The sequence below is a fragment of the Podarcis muralis genome, chromosome 12 (genome assembly GCF_964188315.1).
Source record: "Podarcis muralis chromosome 12, rPodMur119.hap1.1, whole genome shotgun sequence".
Lineage (NCBI taxonomy): Eukaryota > Metazoa > Chordata > Lepidosauria > Squamata > Lacertidae > Podarcis > Podarcis muralis.
In genome coordinates this window covers 13,139,129-13,162,576 of record NC_135666.1, presented here as the reverse complement: position 1 = coordinate 13,162,576, position 23,448 = coordinate 13,139,129, and the positions used below count along the sequence as shown (strand labels likewise).

Genomic DNA, 23,448 nt, shown 5'->3' with positions numbered 1-23,448 from the left:
TGTGGCACTCATCTCGCTCTATAGGCCAAGGGAGCCGGCATTTGTCCGCAGACAGCTTCTGGGTCATGTGGCCAGCATGACTAAGCTGCTTCTGGCGAACCAGAGCAGCACACGGAAACACCGTTTACCTTCCCGCTGGAGCGGTACCTATTTATCTACTTGCACTTTGATGTGCTTCCGAACTGCTAGGTTGGCAGGAGCAGGGAGCGAGTGACGGGAGCTCAGCCCGTCGCGGGATTCGAACTGCCAACCTTCCGATCAGCAAGCCCTAGGCTCTGTGGTTTAGACCACAGTGCCACCCTATACAAGCACCATACTGCAACAAAAACAGGACCAGCCCCATGCCACCCACCAATACAAACCTGGAACATCCGTGCTTTAAGACATTGCAGAATTTTAGCAGTAAATTAAGGTACACGCAGAAACACAGAACCTCCAAGTGTCCCTATTTTCCAGGGACGTTCCTGATTTAGAGAAGCCATCACAGTTTTGGATTTGATCCCAGAATGTCCCACTTACCTTAGGATGTCCCCATTTTCATTGGAGAAATGTTGGAGGATATGGAGTTATCCAGCCCTGGAGCCATCTGAAGGCAATCCTGTATAGGGAAGTTTTTTTAATATTTAGTGTTTCGTAATGTTTTTATAGGGACGCGGGTGGTGCTGTGGGTAAAAGCCTCAGCGCCTAGGGCTTGCCGATCGAAAGGTCGGCGGTTCGAATCCCCGCAGCGGGGTGCGCTCCCGTTGTTCAGTCCCAGCGCCTGCCAACCTAGCAGTTCGAAAGCACCCCCAGGGTACAAGTAGATAAATAGGGACCGCTTACTAGCGGGAAGGTAAACGGCGTTCCGTGTGCTGCGTTGGCTCGCCAGATGCAGCTTTGTCACGCTGGCCACGTGACCCGGAAGTGTCTCCGGACAGCGCTGGCCCCCGGCCTCTTGAGTGAGATGGGCGCACAACCCCAGAGTCTGTCAAGACTGGCCCGTACGGGCAGGGGTGCCTTTACCTTTACTTTAATGTTTTTATATATGTTGGAAGCTGCTCAGAGTGGCTGGGGCAAGCCAGTAAGATGTGTGGGGTATAAATAGTAAAATTCTCATTCTGGAATGGGACATCCCTATTTTCATTGGAGAAGTGTCAGAGGGTATGGAAACGAAGCAGTGTGTCTGCCCCAAAACTTTTGCAGATGCAAACAGCGTTGAAAGCAGAACTGCGTATCCCCTCCTTGATTCCATCACAAGTGCATATCGTGAATGCGCGATAAAAAAGACAACTGGAGGGCCCTTTAAGTGTTCTACACATCAAGTGGTATTTTCGTTTCCTGTTCTAGAAGAACCAAATGAATCCCTATACGAACCGAGAGGGTGCTCCAGAACCTCCTACTATAAAATGAAGCAATTGGGGGTAGAGCTATAGTGTCTGTGGGAACAGGCACAGCGACTTCCCTTTGGGAGGTCTGTCTGCCCTGCCCACACAGGACCTTCTCATCTTCAGGGAATACAAATTCAGGGGCAACAGGTATTCTGCATAGCTTCCAAGGGCCACGGAAAGGAAAACCTTTTTGGTTTCTTAAAAAAAACTTGTGTACCATTGTTTTAAACTAAAACTACTTGAAACATAATGAGATGTGGTGTGTGCGTGATTTTCCTGTTGCTGGTTTTACACATCACGTGCTGCCTCTCCCGGACTTCCTTGCTTGGGGAGCAGGTTTGGTCTAGCAGCAGTTGTTTGTGGGGATACACGAGTGGCACAGCCACACCAGAGACTGTCAGTTTTAGGCACTCGGAAGAATCCCAGGGATTTGGCACATCTGCTGCTCCCCCGAAGCCTCTGCATGGAAGCACCCTGAGGAGGATCTCAAGATGTCAAAAAGCACTTTCCTGCATCTGAAGGTTGCTTCAGGCCTCTCAGAGAAGTTCACCGTTATACTTCCAGGAGAGGAAAGTCAGAAGCGGGGTGGGTAGGGGGCAGGGAATGGTTTGGTATTTTGATTGCTTGGCTTTTCCTTTGATTGTCTGCTTATTATTCACATGTTGGGCAATTTTAGAATGTCCATTAGAGAATGTAAGCAATATGTTAATCAGCCAGTGTGCAACACACAGGAAAGGAGCCGCTAACGAAACTGATTTTTAGCTGAAGTAGACAGTGCTGCATATGGTTTAATTGGGGGAGGTAAGAGGTTATGTTGGACAATACTTTGTGGGGGGTTCAGTGACTGAATACATAAGATTAGCTACAAGTTAAGAAAATGTACTACAGTGGTACCTTGGGTTAAGTACTTAATTCATTCCGGAGGTCCGTTCTTAACCTGAAACTGTTCTTAACCCGAAGCACCACTTTAGCTAATGGGGCCTCCTGCTGCAGCCGCGCTGCCAGAGCACGATTTCTGTTCTCATCCTGAAGCAAAGTTCTTAACCCAAAGTAGTATTTCTGGGTTAGCGGAGTCTGTAACCTGAAGCGTTTGTAACCTGAAGCGTCTGTAACCTGAGGTACCACTGTAAATGTATTAAGTAATCAAAGGGAAGCACCTTTAAGTTTCAACTATTTCTGCAGGGGACGTAAAAATGACTTTCTTCAGTTGAGATCAACAGGATTTAAGCAAACTTCACTTCTAGCTGCCTATCGCCACTTTCTGAAACTGGCATGGGCAGCCTGATCCTATTGGTTGTCACACTGGGACAGTGACTCATAGGATCAGAAACCAGGAGGGTCCTTGTGTTTCTGCTGTGGCTGAATCCGAGTCTGAGTCCTGGCGCAGCAAAAGCCACCAATATCACTGTGGTGACATTGCTGTTCCCCATTACCCGTGTAGGCGACTAGCAAGACTTGACAAGAAGCTTTGACGGGACAGGGGAGAAGAGAGCAAACCATTCCTGGAGCCATGTGTGATGTTCTGTGGACTTCCTTCGGTGAGCGCAGCTGTAAGGTAAAGGTAAAGGTACCCCTGCCCGTACGGGCCAGTCGTGTCCGACTCTAGGGTTGTGTGCTCATCTCACTCTATAGGCCGGGAGCCAGCGCTCTCCGCAGACACTTCCGGGTCACGTGGCCAGCGTGAGGAAGCTGCTCTGGCGAGTCAGAGCCACACATGGAAATGCTGTTTACCTTCCCGCTAGTAAGCGGTCCCTATTTATCTACTTGCACCCGGGGGTGCTTTCAAATTGCTAGGTTGGCAGGCGCTGGGACCGAGCAACGGGAGCGCACCCTGCCGTGGGGATTCGAACCGCCGACCATGCGATCAGCAAGTCCTAGGCGCTGAGGTTTTACCCACAGCGCCACCCGCGTCCCTGAGCACAGCTGTGCTAAGGGCTAAAACAGTTGTGATGATAGCCACACAATTAGCAACTGCATTCCCCTCCCCCAGAAGCAAAGTAAATAGCTGCAGGGTGGGAGCTGGTGTCCCAATCCATCAAGGAGTAAATCCCCTTCTCCTTTCCCTTGGGCCTGATCTGGATTGCCTCCGTAACTGCTATTGACTCAAAGCAACAATGACAAGGAGGCAATCCTAACCCTAACCCTAGCATCTGCCCCTAACACACAGACACACACTACTGCCAGTAAAGGGTGTTCCAGGGTGGGGCAGAAGGGAGCTGGCCATGCAGACTCTTGGAGATGAGCCCAGTTTGGGCCCCTGTGCTATGATAGCTTGGAGCTGGCGCAGCAAGAAAATGGTGAAAATCCACCTCCTGGCTTGTTTGACGTGGTAGTCTGTACTGCCTGGCATTAGCTCCCCAAGGTTTTGGCCACTGTTGTCCAACCCTAACTGAAGACACTGCAAAGTCAACCTGGAACATCCTGCCTGCAAAGTGTGCCCTTCACTACGGAGCTGCAGCCCTGACAAGACGGCTTGGACTTCCAGAGGCACACCTTGAGTGGATTTTTAGTCACCTAGGGAGGCTTAAAAAAAAAAAAAGTTTACAGATACATCCAGTGAGTTCCCTGTGAACAAATTCTCACTGCCTAATAATAATAATAATAATAATAATAATAATAATAATAATTTATTATGTGTACCCCGCCCATCTGGCTGGGCTTCCCCAGCCACTCTGGATGTTCCACAGGGTGGGTGCCACTACCGAAAAGGCCCACTGCCTGGTTCCCTGTAGCTTTGCTTCTTGCAGTGAGAGAACCGCCAGAAGGCCCTCGGCACTGGACCTCAATGTCCGGACAGAACGATGGGGGTGGAGATGCTCCTTCAGATATACTGGGCCAAGAGAGCTTGATTCACTTCACCAAGCAAGCTGTTCAGCTCTCCTCCAGAAGACGAGAGGAAGTATCTTATACTGATTCAGACCACTCACAGTTCATTGGGCTTGCTGTGGTCTGCACAGACTGGCAGCAGCTTCCCAAGGTTTCAGCTGGGAGTTCCCCCCCCCCCCAGCGTTGCCTTTTATTACCTTCATGTCTCATCTTTCCACCAATGGAGCTCACATGCCATACATGGTTCTTCCCTCCCCTCTTTTGTCCTCACAACAATCCTGTGAGGTAGGTTAGGCTGAGGGAGAATACTGGGCCCAGGTCACCCTGTGAGTTTCATGGTTGAGTGGGGATCATAGCCCAGGTCTCCCAAGTCCAGCACTCAAAGCACTGTCTCACACTAGCTCTCCTTGCAGAGTTTTCAGGATTGAATCCAGTACCTTTTGCATCGACAGCATGCGTTTTATTACTGAGCAACAGCCCTTGTGGTATTTGCAAGACTGGAAATGATCCACAGAGACAGAAGAACAAAACTCAGCAGTGTGCTCCTACAAAACTACAGTGGTACCTCAGTTTACAAACTTAATCCATTCTGGAAGTCCGTTCTTAAACCGAAACTGTTCTTAAACTGAGGCTCGCTTTCCCTTAATGAGGCCTCCTGCCGCCGGTGCCCTTCCACCATTCAGATTCCGTTCGTAGACCGAGGTAGAGTTCGCAAACTGGACACTACTTCCAGTTTTGCAAAGTTCGTAAACTGAATCATTCGTAAACAGGACTGTTCTTAAAGCAAGGTACCACTGTATATACAAAGCTTGCATCTAGGAGAATCACCACAGAATGGGAAGACGTGGCTACAGTATTGGGAAGGAAGGCATGCTGAGGATGGCTTTCCTTGGAGAAAAGTCGGAACAGCCAAGGAGAAGGAACCTGCAGGACCAAGACAGTATAAACAGCAGGCCAGAGGCAACTGATAATGACAATTGAGCAGATGTTTGGCAGACCCAGGGTAGCAATAGGTGGCTCTAACGGAGGCAGACCATTGCATGGCTACAGCCCTCTGCACATTCACATGAGACTAAGCGACATAGAACGCAGTGGCCAAGCAGGCTTGGATGAAGCTCTGTTATCAGCTGCCCACATCCTTTTCTTCTAAAAGTACACAAAAACCACACACAGCCGTATTAACAAGCATCATGCAAGTAATCAGTAAAAGGAAGGGGGGGAAATCCACTGAACATGGAGTTTTATTTTGAATAAAGATGCTTTGGGTTGGGCCTTAGGTTAACATTTTTCAGGCAACTGTTAATAATAATAATAATAATAATAATAATAATAATAATAATAATAATAATTTATTATTTATACCCTGCCCATCTGACTGGGTTTCCCCAGTCACTCTGGGTGGCTTCCAAGAAAGTATTAAAATACAGTGGTCTGTTAAACATTAAAAGCTTCACTGATATTTTTCAGCATCATAGATTTTCCAAGTGGCGCAGGGTATGAGGCTGCTAGTAGGTTATGAAAGGTCAGACATTGCTTTACAAAGTGTAGTACGAGTCTACCTCTATGTTTTATTTGTGCAGTGGTTTGGCAGCAGCACCCAAGGCAAAAGATTCAGTCCTTTCTATTTTCTATTTCTACCGGATAGCAACAAATCCATTTAATGCTGAGAATCATCAGCTCCTTGCTGATAATTAAATGATCCAGTTGTTGCATTCTAATTTCTATGGCATGTAGTAACCAGTGTTACTCCCATTGAAATTAATGGACATGACTAACGTAGCTTAATGAATTCAGTGGGTCTACTCTAAGTATAACGGAGTTGGACACAACCTTGTGTTTGTATCTCGCAGTTGATCAAGTAGGACACTAGATCATCAGTCAACTCTTCCCTCCATAGTCTGACTCTCATAGGTTCCCAGCCATCCCCCAACTCCCAAAAAGCCATCTCACTATTGCGTAGGTTTAGTACAGGTAACAACAAAGTCTGATCGGTGCTCTGTTAATGTGATTGTTTTTATTGTGAAAATCGTTTACATGAAAATCGTTTTACATGAAAGAATACAATATTCAATATAACATAGCCTATGGCGGTTGTTGTTGTTGCTGCTGTGCTGTTTGAATGAGCCTAGAATTACACACTGGATATTCTGTCGCTGTTTCTTGGTGCAATGAGCGAGCATTCGGGAATGGACCGCGGAAAAAATTGTTTTAGGGCTGGCATTGGTGGTGGTCTCACATGAAGTGGAACGCAACTGTTGCTTATGCAGCCAGCTCTAGAGTAACACAGCCTGCCTTTCTTCACCATCGAGGAAGGCTTTTAATTCCAGATGTTAGAATGTCAGTGTTTGTTACTGTAAATGAAGTTACGCTGATTAGTTACAGCACAAAAGCTAAAGTACCTTCCTCTGCTCGGATCACGACTCTTAATAACGATGATGGGGGGAGGGGCTTTCTCCATGAATTTGCCTCTCTTATATACATCTCTACACAAGTGACCACAGTTTTCCATTGGGAAAACTCCTACTTTTTTAAAAAAAAATAAATACGGTAAATAAATCTGAGTGAACAATGTTCGCACGCTAAAACAGGGGGCAGGATTTGTGTTTCCATGCGAATGAATGTTTCCCGCTGAACGTCACATTTTCGTAATAAGCTTGTGTTTTTTTAAAGCATAACTTTCTTTGAAATTTTCCTGTTGGTGAATAAAGTCTCTCTCTCTCTCTCTCTTTTTTAATTAAGCAAGCCCAGGTGGTAGATCCACACAGCAAACACATTTTTCCAACCTTTATTATGCCTCGTTAGAATTCTCTCCTTTAAAAGGATTTCTAATTATATTGTCTAATAAAACTAAACCTTGGAGATCATTTGCATATTATATGAAGAAATCTCATACAACAAACTCACAGTGGATTCAATTAACATAATAGCTAATTATATATCCCATCAGCCTTTTGAGTAGTTCGGCATTCATGTTTCTCCTCTTCTAGCCTAGAGCAAAGGGGAAGGGGGAACGGGGCTTTTGGAGTTCTCACTTTTAAATATTGACTCTTAATAAATATCGGAAATGATTGGACTACTTTTGTCAATTATAAAGCTTGTGATTAAATGACATGAAACACTTTTTTAAAACACTTGTTTCCAAATTCCTGGAATCCCACCCCTCCACACAGTTAAGTCACTAACTTCTGAACGCTTGTTAGAAGTGAACTTACTCATATACATGGGTGGTTGAACATACGTAAACATGCTTGCATAATTCATACATACTGCAACACTGACGGAGGAAGAGGAAGGCGGGAGGGAGAGAGAGAGAGAGAGAGGATGGCTTTCACATGGAAAATACTTGATTGGCACTCTGGATTTTGGAAGATGTCCATCTGCAGCCGTTACATTTTTATTTTTCTTATCCCATGCCCACAACCCAATTGCATTCTTGGCTGGTTATGGTCTCTATCAAGGCACAAATTTACAACGAGATTAGCAGAGACATAGTAATGAACTGGCTCATGAGCTTCCTTGTAATTGACTGTTATGAAGGTGTCATCTCTGCAGCCTGTAATGAATTCTCCATCGTGGGGCTTAAAATTGGCTAAAATATTCTGGAACTGATTTGCCTCTCTATGTGCACATGACCATGTGTGTTGTAGCAGATATTAACTTTCTCTCTCTCTCTCACTCACTCGCTTTCAGCATTTTGAAATATTGGAAAGATCAGCTTACTCCCCCCCTCCCCATGTCAGACATGCTTTGAATGATCAGCAGCACTGTGGGATTTTTTTTGGAAAAAAAAATCTGGGAAAAGCTTAGAGAAGTCCATGCAGTGCTAAAATTTGCACAAACAACAAAAACCAACGGGGGTTAGAGGGATTTTGGTGGGGGGATATACCATCTTGTTGTTTTGCAAAAAATAAATAAATGATAAGCTAAAAGTTTGATACAAAGTAAGATGCCTTTCTCTTGTTACAATGATGGCTGCCTTGTTATTCATATTTTAATGAGCTTACTATCTCTGCGACAGCTTTTTCGGGATGGAGTGAGGCCCACATCTCCGGTGTGACTACAATGGGAGTTGCTTTATTGACAAGTACCATTCAAAATCTTCAGAGTCTCCAAAGAAAGGCTTTCATTTTCTGCCACATGCCTAAATGCTTCCCCCCTTTTTATTATTGAGGCAATTTTAAAGCATCCTTAACTTTTTTTGGGGGGGGGGAGAAGGATGTTGCACTGGTAGTGGTCGTGGCTGGGATATATTTGTAGAGAAAGTATATACCTCAGGGAAAGACATTTAGTTTAAATGCAAATTGCTGTTGCTTACTAATCAAACCAGTTTAGCTAAAGAACTGGCAAAAATTGTACCTATTTCATTTGTGGGATTTATGGTGTGTGTGTGTGTGTGTGTGTGTGTGTTGTATATTTCTATATAATAATAGCACCCACATCTGTGTGGAAGGGTGATTCAATCTCCCAACAGTTCTGGGGGGGGGGGGTATAAGGAAACTAGTCTCACACTGAGTGAACTCTGTTCATTTCAGGTGGGGAGGGGAAAGTGGTTTGAGAAAAGGAAATGTTTGTAGTAACTGTGATCAGCCACTGTGCCAATCCTAATTGTTATCATTATTACTTTGCTAAATATAAAAAGAGGATATTGAAATGCACATGAAATCCATAAGAGTCCTTCATTGGTTTCGGTTTGAAATCTCACACAGCATCCGATAGGCTTGATCTGAATCAAACTCTACATAAGTTGTATGCTGCAAGTACAAGATAAATACTTGTGTCTCTGAGCCAGTCTCACTGTGTATGGCAACATCTGCACACTCAGGCAACGGGGGTAACAGGGCTGTTTGTTTGTTTGTTTCGTCTGTTATCATATTTATCATAAACTTGGTTTTAAAAATGTTATGTCATAAGAAGTGCATTCCAATGTCATAGGGCACAGATCAGCACATGGCTAAGCATGCTTAACTGTCACTGGTGTTGATGGGACAGAAATATGCTTATGCTCCCATTGAGTTGTTGACTTTCATATTTTCTGAAGTTCTCATTTGTATGTCTCCAGTCCGAATCCCCTCGCAGTCCATTGTGGCATTTGCTGCTTATCTGAGGCGTGTTTTTGGTACTTCATTGGGTTGGATTTAACCAACTCAGGAATAGAGGAATATCTTCTGAAATAACTTTTCCCCCCGCTCCAAGCTTCGCAAAATACCCATCCTGCTGTTGCGAAAATGCTACAGATCATTTTTCAATCAGTCTGCTGAGATAGAACTTGTGCATAATTCTTCCTGTCATATTTAATTGTCCTGCATTTTTATTTAGGCTTGAAAACTATGCCCCATAGTTAGTTTCATATCCTACGTCCTATTTTGAATTATGCCCTTTGCTCATAATCCAACACAGAGTTAAACAAGCACTGAAAGCAATGACCTGGAGCACTCTTAACCCTGTATGAGACTGTAGCCATGGCAGCTATATCATGGTATAGTTGCATCAGAGATAATAAAAACTCCATGAACTTTAACACTCTTTATTATCATTGCATCATGTGCTACTTTTGGTCAAATCCTTAGGCTGTGTAATAAGTTTTAGGCGTAGTTGTATCTTGGAAAATGAAGACATTGCAGATTTTGAAAAGATGTGAAAGTAGCAGAAGAATAGAAAAGCAGACAAGCAACTCCTTGTTTTATTATATCCATCTTGATTCTAAACATAATAAAGGAAGCTCCATTGAAATAAATGGAAATTACTTCCAGATAATGTCAGCGCATTTGACTTTCTAACCCCCAAGCCATAAGCGGGGGGGGGGGGGGGGCAGTGTTGCTGAATTGCATATTCCACTTAATCTTTTGGGAACCATGCTGCTTGGTCACTGTTTATGTGCAAGTGTTTGTTTGTGTGTGTGAGAGAGAGGGAATAAGAGAGGAAGAGAGAGGGGAAGTATAATTCCATGTGTGCGCAGAACCACGTTTGGGATAATCTGCTTAATTTACGAATTGGCCTTCAATATGGCGCTTCAAAATTTGCATCCAACATTTGCAGGGGGATAAAACCCACATCATTTACCTTTTTGTTGCTCCCAGTTTCCATATAAAAAAAAGTTTAGATTCCAAATGCAAAACGGGGCTGAGGCTGAAGGAGAACGTCTCATAAAAGGGCCCAGTTTAAGAAGCACAAGAGGAGGGGAGCGGAGGGGGAGGGGGAGGAGGAACCCTAAGCTTTAATTTTAATTCTTCTGCCTTTATTTATCTGATTTGTAGCCAGATGGTGGTGAAGCGAGGAACTCCTTTGTGTAAACGGAGCACACATATGAAAGTGCTTCTGTAATGTAATCATTGAGACCGGAAGGCTTCATACCGCGCCTGAAAAGAGACAATGGAGACTGGATATATCAACATTGCAGAAATCGAGTTCATTTGTGATTCAGTCCCTTTGACTATGGTTGTCATGATAACTTCCTACTTTGATCAGCAGAGGGTGGAGAGGGGGGGAGAAAGATCTTCTAAAGGCCCAAGGATGCAGCCCTGTTGTTTACTGTGCACTTGGCTTCAATTCACGCCCCCTTCCGGAAGAAGCAACAGGGATAGGCGCATCTTGCACCTTGACCTGTCTAGACGGGAGAGAAGTTTTTTGTCCCGGTTTCCAGGGATGAGGGCTGCTCTTTGACCTCTGCAGCACTAGCTGTTGAGACCCTCGCTAAGTATGTAGGTAGCGTCTAAATGTTTTCCCTCCTCCGAATTCTTGCTTAATTCTGAAGGAAGAGGCATGGGCGAAGACATGGGCCAGCTGCTGGAAAATAAAGCTCGTAACAGTAGAACCTGGGAGAAGCTAAATTTTGTAAGCGGTTATTTTCTTTCTGCAAACCCCTGGGAGGCATTAAACAGCTGCATCTGAGTTGACGAACAGCAAGTAAGACAGACCAACTGAAGGACTTGGGGGGGGGGAGGGAGAGAGACTTTTTAGAAACTGCTCCCGTTCAAGAAGCAAAGCTGATTCCAACAAGAAATCTTTCAAGGGTACGTCCAGAAAACATGGGCCATGGAAAGATGATTTTTCTCTTTTGATTTGCTGAGTCTTATACATCTTCGTTTAATAGCAAAATGTGCTTGCAAATCTAAAAGCTTATAATGGCACATTAGTCTGTAAGGAATGCTTTATGAGAACCGTAGATATTTATTTTTTTTATTTTTTTGCAAGTGGCTTCGTAGATTCAGCTGACATTTTTAATTATGTGTGTAATATAATATGGGTCAACAATTATGCAGATATGGAGATCTGCTGACATTGCTCTGTTTCCTTGACCTGTGTAAGAGCCCTGTGCTTGTAGCCTTTTGCCTTTGTGATATTTGGAAATTTCAGTGTATACAGATATATATATAGAGAGAGAGAGAGATGTAATTTTCTCCTTCCCTTTAGGTTGCTTTTACAAAGTCAGAGACCTTCTTAACGGACGTTTTGGAAAAGATATGTGATCGGATGAACGACTATCAACTTCAAGACGACCCAGTCACTAACAAAAAGATATTCAAGAGATATGCTCCTAGGAAAGATGAGCCAATCTACGCAGAATATAAAAAATACTTTTTTTATTCTGACGCTTATAAGCCCTTGAAATATGCGGTAAGACAACATAATAAACTGGTGACATTTCGGGCTGAATTGCTATTAGCATAATGTTTGATATTGTATATTAAATCACTTCACTCAACGTAAAGCCAGGGCTTTGATAATGCTACGCTGTTTCTGTAGGCTCTTTAGTACTTTGTAATTTATAACAACAAATGGTATGGCATGGTCTAGAGATGCAAAATCATGACACACAGCACCTGTGTTGTATAGATAGATGCTGTTGACTCCATTTCTGTGTAATTGGTTGTTTAAACTAGAATTTTTTTTTTAATAAAAAAAATATCATCTGCTTTACTGGCAATTCTTTTTCAGTGCTATAGATCAATACTATGTTGCAGCTCTGTTTTTTAAGAAGTAGGCAACTATGATGGTAGGGTAACAATCCAAATTAATTATAATGTAATTTCAAATCTTTATTTGCTATTCAGAGTGGGAAAGGTCGCGTCTCCGCCTCTCTTTTCCTTGGGCCTTGTTGACAGGGTCCACATATATTCTGAGGGCCTAGAGTGTGTTGAAGCAAGAGGGAAGGTCCTAAGATGCCTAGCGCCAAGTTCTCCTTTGTTTTTTAAATATTTAAAGCAAAGTGGTGGCGGCGGCAGCGGGAAGCAGGAACCTCAATCCAAAACTTAGCATGTGGAAGTAAAACTCATTGTTGTCAAAGGAATTTGCTTATGAGTACCAATGTCTTTAGATCTGGGGTGCATGTGCAATAGTAGCAGCTACACTAATGTGGATCCAGAAATATGATCTGTGGTCCAGTTTAATTGCTCTTGTTTCCTGTGACATGTTGAAGCAAATTATTGGATTTCAAAATCCTGTGTTTAAATTAATGTGCTAAAACTTTACCCCCCTATCCCCGTTATGGCGTATTCCGACTCTAACCTTTGGCGCTGGGTAAGAGTTGGCCATCCTCCACGGTGGATGTTTGGCCTCCTGATTAAACCCATTTGTTGTTGTTGTTTTTAAAGTGCATATGATGAGGTTCTTTCCGCTTTTGCCACAACCCGTTTTGGAGTTTTGGGGAAAGAGACATTTACACCTGTAAGTTTCAGACAAAATGGCCGAGGGGAACTTTACTGCCTACCGCCCAAAGAGATTTTTCAAGCACAGCGCCCTTGTCACTTTTGTACCATTTTGCAAAACATTAGCATTCTGCAAAAATTGGAAAACCGTGCGCGCAAATATATATGTGTGCATAAGTGTGTGCATCTATACAAACACACACATGTACACACCCATGGCGAGAATGCGAATATAATCATTTTTAAATATATATGTATTTAATTTAAACCAGTTGTATCGCCATTAAAGCAGCCTGCATTATGAGGAAACAAAGTATAATCCTTAACAAAATATCATTATGCAAAGCATTATTTTCTTTCTTTCTTTTTTTAAAGGAACCTAAATAAGCATATATTGAAATTCAATATAACTGTTAATTATATGGGGGGGGGGAATAGAACAATTGATCAGGGTGCTACACAAGCAAACAATCCCAAACAGTCTTTGTCAGGCGGTTCTTCCTTTTCTGCTCTGTGTAAATGGTCTTGTTTAGTTCTTTGCTGGAGAGCTGCTATTTTTCTCCCTTTCAGTGCGAAACTATCATAGAACAGTATGAAGATGAAATATACTCACTTATCGCCCAGGAGGCAGACTTTCTGGCTGACAAGCTGTGCATTGAAAAATCAGGTACTGTGTCTGATGTAACATGTGCTGCTCTCTCTCAACAGCAACTCCCCCCCCCACCTCCCCTCCCCTCAACCCAGTAGTATTGCTCGGGTGCAGCAGAAGCACTTGGGGAGGGGGGAGAACGTTCTGTAGATGGAAGATGCACTGACATTGCACTGCCGTGAACTGGGGGTAGAAAGTGGGATCCTCTAAATAGACTGAAAATCTGCTCATAAATTCTGTCATGCCACCCTTTTTTAAAATGCCAAGCGCATGTGCTACGAATTTTCGTCAAGTATTAAAAGTGCCAGTTTTTCCCCGTAGACATATATATGTGTATATATGTGTGCATGCGTATATAATAAATAGACAATCAGGTGATGTGTGTGTGTGTGTGTGTGTGTGTGTGTGTGTGTGTGTGTGTGTAGATAAATAGAGCCACATCTTGCATCACAACATATTCCTTACATACAATGCTTGAGGTTGCCATTGTGAGCCGGTTGAGGCCAATGGCCCCAGATTTCAATGGTGCTGGGATGCACCCAGATTTTATCTTTAGCAGTTGTTTCCTTTTGTGATATCCTGGGAGTGGGGGGTGAGCAGTGGAATAGGAGCGAGAACAAATAAACACTGCAACGCTTCCAAAAGTATTTTGGTAGGCCATGTGCCCTTAAGCAGTTTGAAGATTGATTCATGCTCAAATCACATTTTGTGGACTTCCTTACCCCCACCCCACCCCCCAAAAAAGAATTGGTACTTTTGCTTCATCCTTTAAATAGCAAGTGCGTGGTTCTGTAGTGTGATCCAGAAGTTTCTAACTGAAATAATGCCCAGATAAATTATTCCCTGTTAGGAATATTCATTCATGTTTGTCATGTATCCACCTTGCTTTTAGTTTTACATATTAATATTTAAGGCCAAGAAGGCCATTCTGCTAAATCCATTTCTGTCAAATTCTAAATAGATTTAGACCAGGCTTCACTAACCTGGTGCCCTCCAGGACTCATGGGTGTTGTAGCCCAAAACATCTGGAGGGCAGCAGGTTGGGAAAGGTGACATAGACCATCGCCTTTGGATAAAAACATTTTAGGAATAAAGAGTGAGTGAAAGAGTATGGGTGGAAATGTACATCTAACAATCACTACTATAATATTTAACAGGCTTGTAAGGTTCAAAATAACTATTTTTAATTTCCAAAATAAGGGATATTAAAAATTAAACGTTGGTAGAACTTAGGAAGTGTCCATAGAAGTTTATTTTCTGTTTTTAAGTATAATATGTAGGAGGACTGGAAAAGAGTAACTGTTAAAAAGTCTCCATTGTGACACCCACAGATAAATCATTTAAAAACAAAGTATTCCAAGATGTTTCTTTTGATCAGGGCATCATCTATATTGCTTTTCTTAAAATATTAGAAAAGGCAAAGATTAAAGGTTGTTTTCAGAACTCTGCATGCACTTCCCATAGTCTGTTATTTCCCCACCCCCAAACTATATGGAGGCGAAGAGAAAAGGGCATTGAAGAGTAAGGAAAAACTGGGTGAACGGTCTGAGCAGATTTTCTCCGACTCACTGATCTAACTCTCAAACCTGCCCGGAGTTTTAGGGTGAAGTAATTTGCCGTCACACTGAAGCCAAAAGTATGTTGAAAGTTGTGTGTAATGAATTCTGTTTCCTGGGACAACTGGCAAAGTAAGCTTTTGCTTATGAAAACCCACGCCAAAGTAGGTTAGTAAACCTGCAGCCTGTGCACAATTACACAGGTGTCAGTCCTATTGAACATAGTAGGTTTACTTCCCAGAAAACTTGCACCACGTTAGGCATCGGGTTAGTTAGTCTTTCGTCTTCTTTCTAGTCTCTCCTGGCTAACTTCATAAATCACAGCCTCCTTGGTCAGGTATATGTATATGTATATGTATATGTATATGTATATGCATATGTATATGTATACACACTTTTATTTCATTTTAATAAAAGTGTATAAAGTTATCCTCGGCATTCTGATTTCCTTAAAAGAACCCCCGGGAAACTGACTTGCCTCATGAGAACTTGGGTTTACTATCATCGCACTCAACGGGACTCATTTCCACATAATCCTGTTTAGAATTGTGGCTTTAGATTGCGATTCAAAGCAGGCTTACTTGGAAGCAATTGCTTCTGAAATCAATGGGTCTTCAAAGAAGGCACAGTTGGGACTGTGATGAAATACAACCAACGGCAGAAGGGAAATGGGCAGGCCTTCACGTCGGCTGGAGGGATTCAAACATTTGGATCTCGCGGAACCAAATAACTATCAGAGGTGTTTTCTTAAATAAATATATAAGAAGAGCAGCAGTAGTCTTGCTGTTTTTGCCTGGACGCGGCTGGAGAGGAAACAAGAAAATAGAGTGCAAGAATAGAGCAGTCCTTGTGCCTGACCTTGTAAAATCTCACAGGACTACAAACATGGCAGACATGCTAAAGAGAAACTCCACAAAATGCAAGGGAGAAAGGAAAGCAGCCAGCCACACTATCTGACTCCCGTCTCCATATGGGGAAGGAGAAAAAGAAGTTTGACATTAAAGAGAGCATCCAAACACATTTCTAGAGAAAAACGTTTAGTTTTAAAGAAAGAAAGAAAATAAGAGAAGCCATGGCATTCAGCTTTCAGATTAATTCAGATCTACAACATCATCAATGGAGGGAGATAAAACTGCTTAGCTTTAGGGAAGCCAGAAGCATCTCAACTTAGCTTCTGGTAGGGAGGGAATCTGATTCCAAATTGGCAGGAGAATCACATCTGGCAATCAGAGAAGTATAAAAGTAAAGTTCTCCAGGAATCCCTGCGCAGAGGCACCGCATAGACCAGGCTAAGTGGCAAAATATGGGGAAATCCTTGTTTATGCTTTCCCCCAGCTCTATTATCACATTACAACTTTGTTATAAATTTGTTTTGATGTTGGCAGCCTTTCCCATCTGCTTGCAGCTTGTGTAGGGGTATATACTCAAGGAACTGTTTTCAATGTGTGCAGAGCTTTGTGAAAGATGAGCGCTTTCAGTCAACCAAATGGCCCACAAAAAGACTTTGCCCATGGCAGTTCGTGGGGCTGTAAATTTCACTGGAAAATACAAAATACAGAAAGACAGTGCAGAAATGTTTTGAAGTGTTGCACAAAGCAAAATTCAGAGAATATGATGTTATTTTGAGGGACTCATAGGAACGATAGCTTGTGCTATTACTGTGTTATCTTTTCCGTTGTATGAATGGAAAATATTCAGGGTCCTCAGTCTTGTTGCAAGGGGTAAAGAGGAAAATTGCACAGACTCCCTAAGAATTTGTCCAGTTGATGCTAGCAATATGTCAGATTCAAGAAACATTTGCTGTAAAGATATACTGGCATTTCTTTGCATGTTTACATGACATTTGTGTTCCTTGTTGACTAAAGAGCAAAAAACACACACACCTTAAATGAAGTGTGTTAAAATGATGAAACTGTTTGATACAGACAACCGTGGATCAGTTATCTGTCAAAAGTTTTCTTTGATCTCACTCAAAATCTCTATACTACACTTTTCACAGACAGGGAATTAAAAAGAATGAAACACACAATGTGTGTTCTTTTTCCTGTTTTGCTTAAGCAACTGGGAGCTGTTTCTCAGGTTAATACTTTTTTTCTTTTTTCGTAAGCTAGAAGCTGAGATTTGCCACAGGACCAATGATCTTATAGGACCTTATGATCTTATCTTGCAATGAGTAGTTGTCCCTTTACGTATCACAGTCTAGAAGATTTTGGGAAGATGGTGGATGGAAGAGCATGGATTTACGTAAATGACAACCTTTGTCATAGCCTTGCTTTCCTGTTTACAGGGAGCCAAGCTAATTACACTGTTTATTGAAATTCAAATTAGGAGACTGGCCAAGGATATTCTCTAGGTTAAGGTATGGACTTTCATCAGTAGATTTACCACGGCAATATAATACACTACTCTAGATTTCAATTGCCCCCCAAAGTTATCATTAAGGTAACATAGAGACTTCCGTTGTAATAATCGCCTTCACATGCTCATAGCTCTGCAAAATTATTCTCTTTGGCTGGAGTTTTCCATTCTCATCCCAAAGGTGAATATATTTATGTATGTAGAAAGCTTGAGCAGAAACCATTCATGCATTTTTGAATTGCACAAGGGTAGAAAAATACATCCATTCTGCTACGAAAGCTGGATGTTTCCACTCCCCCTCTCTCTACCTCATTCCAACATGTCTATTATTCCTCTAACAGCAGAGCTTTGAAAGTTGATGCTTTCCAGGTGACTAGTCCTCACTGAGAGTTGCTCTTCAGGATGATTTGCCAAGTCCAAAGCAGTACAACAGAGTTCTAAATAATACAGCTCTGTTTTTGTACCTGAATTATGTTAGCGTTTCCGCTGCACTGTAATCTTCTCTGGGACCGGAAAATAAAGAAGATGTATTCACTTTATGGGTGTAATTTTTTAAATGAAACTTTATGGAGTTTCATAATTATCTCCCCTCACCTTTCGGAAAACAGTTTGGAAATGGCCAGGAAATAATTACAGTCTTTAATTATAGTCCTGTTGTACGGTGGGGTTCTGCAAACTCAAGCTTTGCAGGAACAAACATTACGGTCCTACTTGAAAGACCTTAGTAGAGCAACAAATCCATTGTAATTGGTTTCATTTCTTTTCTTTTGAACTGGTAACCATTTACTTATTGTGTGACACTGAAATTTCTATTTTGAGTTCTTACAGGGGAAATTTGCTTGCTTCAGTAAACCAGACTTACCCACTGTAGTTCGCTGGAGGACCTGTTGCCAAGTAACCTAGGCCCAGTTTTCTTGTCAAATAATAGGCTTAGAACTCCATCTTAACTATATTTACTTAGAAGTAATGGCCCAAATTACAATAGGACATATTCCAAATAATTAGGTTCACAGTGCAACTCTATACATGCCTACTCAGAAGCAAGCCCCGTTGAGTTCAATGGGACCTATACCCAGAATCTCTCAATTCTGGTTTTGCTTTCATTTTTCCAGTCTTACGTTCAGATCTTTATATTTCCATATCAGTTTGCAATTTTTAAAAAAAGTTCTCATGAAAATTCATCAGTGAATTTCTCCTAATATGCACATTGTGCAAAGAACTTTACCCTAATATAATGCATGTTTATACATTATTTTCACTGTATACATTTTTATGCACACTTTGCCCTAGTATATGCATTTTTGTACACATGACTTAGCTGGACAGCTGCATCTCAAAATTCAGAGAAGTGCAAATTTCGAGGAATGGCTATGCTTTGATTATTGTATTATTGTTATTTTTCTGGAAACTGAGATTTAGGCAGATTCACCTTTAAATGTGAACCAAAAAGAATCTCTTTCCCTATCCCAGGTAAGTGTGTCTAGGATTGCAGCCATAATTTTTAGATAACTTTGATATGTCCACATCTAGAAAACTCTTCATTTTCTAAGCTTGGAGTATCTTCTTGATATGTATTTCAAGGCAATTATTTTCCTTGAAGAAGTTTGTGCAGTGGGAAAACACAGAATGGGACAATGCTGTAGAGTTCATAGCGGAGTGAGGGAAACCCACCCCAAATGCGGATTGCATCATCAAATTAAAATATTTTTTGATACATCCCTTCACTTGCCGTTTGCTCAAAGCTCAAAACCTCCAGAGAGCCACACACCTTTTGAAGTAGTTTATTTATTAATATACCCATAACAAAAGTAAAAAGGTTGTGAAGATTTGCCAACATGAATCAATCAGTATACAAACCGGGTTGCTCTGTTTTGGGTTCCATGCCAAATCAGGCAAAAAGATCAGTCTGCTATCAAAGTAACATGGACAGATTTCTATGATACCTATAACCTGCCATTGTTCTTTGATCAAAATGTATGTCAAGATTTAGCATATTCTACATAGTTGTAACCCTGGCAAGCAGTTTATTGCATAGTCGTGGCCAAGAGATTATGCAGCATGGAAAAAATGAGAAAGTTCTGTAATTGTAAGAGAATCAAATTGTTGAATACTTTAATGACACGGAACATTGTCCTTTCTCGTTCAGGTCTTTGTCCAAACCCCGAGATGCATGGTGAGCTCTAGAACAACTGGAGTCTGCTGCTATTACAGATGAAGAACGTCAAGTGAAATATCCCTACATTTTCTGCCTTCCATTAACCCTTATCTTTGTTTATGGTGGGTTGTTGTGTTTTTTTAAAAAAAGACATCCACCTTGATACTGATAATTTAAAGTTGCCATCTGCACCAATTATTGAGGACACTGGACTGGGACTAGAATGGTCAGTGGTGAAAATTATTCCCAAGACTGTTGTGTCAGTCATGCTCTTTTTCAAGAACCCCAATGCCTGGTAGTAAGAGAATTTGTTCGCTCACTGGTAGAATGGTAACGCTTGCTTAACAGAAGATGGCCACGTGGATTGAAGCAAAATTATGGCGCTGTGTGTTGTTAATCTCTTGTTTTAGCCAGTGTGGTTTTACCAAGTCATTGTGAATATATGAACCAGTTTTAATAATGATGATGATGATGATGATGATGATGATGATGTTCAGGGCTCATCTTAGACTGCTAATGACACTGGTGTTGTCACACTGAAGTCAACAGAACTGTGCCAGTTTAAGTAAATGTCAACTGGTTCCTGTTGCTATAAATCAACTTTTTGGCAGAAGCTTTCTCAACATACCATCCTTTAGAAGTGATCTGATTTAAAGAAATTACTTTGTTTAGTAGAAACCATTGACAGCATTTTGGGTGCTCTAGGTATTGGAAGAGATCACTGAGCAAAAATTCTATCAAATAGCAGAATCTCTAGTTTAGAGGTAGAATCCAGCCAGCCCATAAGGCAGTTGCTTCTGTTCCTTGCACTCAAAACAAACGAAAAGGTGGAATTTAATGTGATCACCGTAAATTGCAATCAGATTGTAAAGAGGTTGTTTCAAAATGGGGAAATATCAGTATGCCCCTGACGCTTCTTGCACCAGTAAACCGCGTCTAATAATTTTCTTTGATTGGATGGTATTTTATTACTAACTCGCACAATATGGGTGTTTATGATTTTCAACACTTTATAATGATAAAAGCCTCTCTCATTCAGTAATTGTTACTTATAGCTACCCTCAAACTTTCCCCCCACTTTTTGGTAAATTCTTACTGAAGTTTGTTCTACTCATAGATCAAACCACATGCTGGCCTCCCTTAGTTTTAAAAAGAAGGGTTAGTGTGCAAAAATATTGTCTATATTTTGAAATAAGAGGTTTTGAAGTATAAAGTTTCCCACATTGGAAAAATAACTTCCAAAAATATATATTGTGTACAGTTTTGTTTTGAGGCTACTGAAAGTCAATCAAAATCCATTCCCTATAAACTTAGTAGAAAGTTGATAAAGGGATTTAAAAGAAAATGGTCATCCCTAAAACACTGCGTACTTAAAAGGAAACAGCTCGGCATTGAAATTTTAGTAAGGGAGATGTATAAAATGTCACACCTTTGACAATGAAAAACCTATATATGCCTACCTTAAACATGGTTTATTTCAAGCCATCAACTGTCCTCTCATACTATTACACATTTTCATTGTTTTCAAAATTAATGAGTTCTGTTGAAACCAACAGAACTTAACAACTTTTTTTGTTTAGGAGTGGAATATCTGAGCCAGGAGAAAACTCTTGATGCTTTTTGGTCATTGTGAATTTTTATTAATTTTGTTTGAGTGGAGTCAACAATTCACTTTTTACCTTTCCCTTTATATCTTTGTTGTGTGGTTTACATTCCTTTCCACAAACCTTACATGTCACAGATGGTGGATTTACAATGACTGGCAACTGATATTACTGACCCTGACCCTGATATTACTTGGAAGTAAACACCATCGCTATCAATAGATATCCTTCTGAGTAATGTGCTTAGGCCTATGTGTTAGTCTCATGGCAGTGGATATGACTACACTGGCTTACATTCAATTCTACCTATCTCAACTTAACTGGATTGTACAACATCAGAGCCACCAGCCCCAACCCAAAGTCCAATTACTTGGAATTATAATCCATTAAAGTCATTGGAACTTACTTCCAAATAGATAAGTTTAGAATCAGGGCGATTGCCTGTAAACCTCCACCTACATCACATAAACAGAAACCACTGGGTCCACAATGGGTACTTAAATATTATTTTTAGCGGCATGTTTTATCAACAAGATTTTCCTCAGTTTTATATTCATCCTTTGTCTGTGTTGAGTAGTAACAATCTATTGTCTACCTCAGCAAATGACATTAAATTTCTTTCTTTCATTTAAATAATACATTTTATCTAATTAGTATGGTTTCTAGTCTGTTGAATAACAAAGGTGAATATACCAGTCAGTTTGAGGACTTTCATTTTGACATGAAACTATTATGCTTAGCAAACACCCCAAATATGAAGATGAAACAGAGAGGTTTCCAGTTGGCTTCATTTAGACAAATAGAGCTGGAAACTCCGTCCCTATTCATGGTGGATGGAAAATTAAATGGAAAGGGTCAAATTGCTTCCTTCACACTTCATGGAATCCTATTGATTTTTAGGGCAAAGATAAGGAAAGAACTTACCCAAAATCTATACTTTATATATATTAAAAGGGGGCATAATCAACTTCAAATCTCATCAGTTTATTTTAATTAGTGAGAAGTGGTCTCAGTATCCCAATTAGTTTGGGGAATGGTGAAATCATATATATACCCTCACAAAGAGAAGAAAAGAAAAATAAGTCCGGTGTTTGCATGCACTATTCAGATGCCAAGGGAAAAATTCAGGGTTGTATGCAAGGCTAGTCATATTCCATGCAGACCCATCATAATTAATTGACATTACTAACTTACACACATTCATTTCAGTGGGTATACTTTGAGTAAAATTTAGTTGGAAAAAACCCTCTATGGAAAAATCCAGTATATATGACCGCACATCAAAAGTCCTTTCAGACTTTCTGGTACAAAGTTAACCAATTGACAGTGTAAGCGCTTCAAAACACTACTTTTGCCTCCTATTTCCATCTGCTCTAGTAATCGTCAACATTTCAGTTACAGCTGTCAGTAAAACTGTATCTGACTGAAGTATTTTTGTTTGTGTTTTCTTGAACGCCTACTTTTAGCACTTTGACACTGGGTTTATGCTACGTTTATTGAGTAAATAATCTTTTATGCTATACTGGCACTCTCACAGGATATGGATGAAAATCTAACTGCGCCCGCTTTGCTTTTTGTTGTGTCTGTGGGACCCATATGTTGTCTTGAAGCCAGGCCTCCAGTGACAAGTTGATGCAGTTTTGATTGGGTTAGAAGGCAAAAACTTGTGGGCAGCTCTTTAGAACTGATGGTTGTGTCTTAACGATAATTTTGTCATGTCCCCTTTTGAAACCTTACTAAATGACTTCAGTTCTATATGCTGAAGTGTATAAAAGGGCCTTATCACAAACCCATTGATTCAGTCGACGTTACTCCAGCACAGATCTGAGCCAAATTGGTTTGCATAATTTGCAGGGCGATTCTATACGAGTCCACCAAGACCCTTTCAATGGGACTTACTCCGAGGTAAGTGGGTATGTGATGGGAGCCTTGGCATAAGTATGGGCCCACGTGTGCCTTAAATAAGGTCGGGACTTTGAAACCAGGTAAATGATGGAGGGACAAAAGAAGTAGAGCACCCAAAAGCTTCTATTGCAACAGCGTGAATATGACACTTAAAAATATTGTTAGATAAATATAGAGTTAGAAAATGGCTCGGTGCTTAATGATAATCAGTGCCTTTTATTACACTATACAGCACATTATATTTCTACCAAACAACATACAATTAATGTGTGTGGGGGAGAGAGAGAGAGAGAGAGAGCTTGGAGGGGGAGTGATTGAAACGCTTGTGCTCTTTGCTTCTCCTCTTGTTGTCAAACATGTTTTCGAAACTGATGGCAGGGTTG

General features: G+C 41.3%; 1 protein-coding gene across 4 annotated transcripts in view; it reads left to right on the top strand.

Moving 5' to 3' along the window:
* Positions 1-22,588, top strand: part of CNPY1 (canopy FGF signaling regulator 1) — a 58,182-nt gene extending 35,594 nt beyond the window's left edge. For 2 of the 4 annotated variants that reach the window (XM_028750830.2, XM_028750829.2), the window contains exons 4-6: positions 11,604-11,807; positions 13,409-13,505; positions 19,548-22,588. In XM_028750830.2, the coding sequence (XP_028606663.1) occupies positions 11,604-11,807; positions 13,409-13,505; positions 19,548-19,585 (339 nt within the window). In that variant the 3' untranslated portion in view covers positions 19,586-22,588. Of the gene's footprint in view, positions 1-10,782; positions 11,204-11,603; positions 11,808-13,408; positions 13,506-19,547 lie in introns of those variants that run through there. The other 2 variants (XM_077936747.1, XM_077936748.1) reach the window with 2 other exon arrangements.
* The last annotated feature ends 860 nt before the right edge of the window (positions 22,589-23,448 follow it).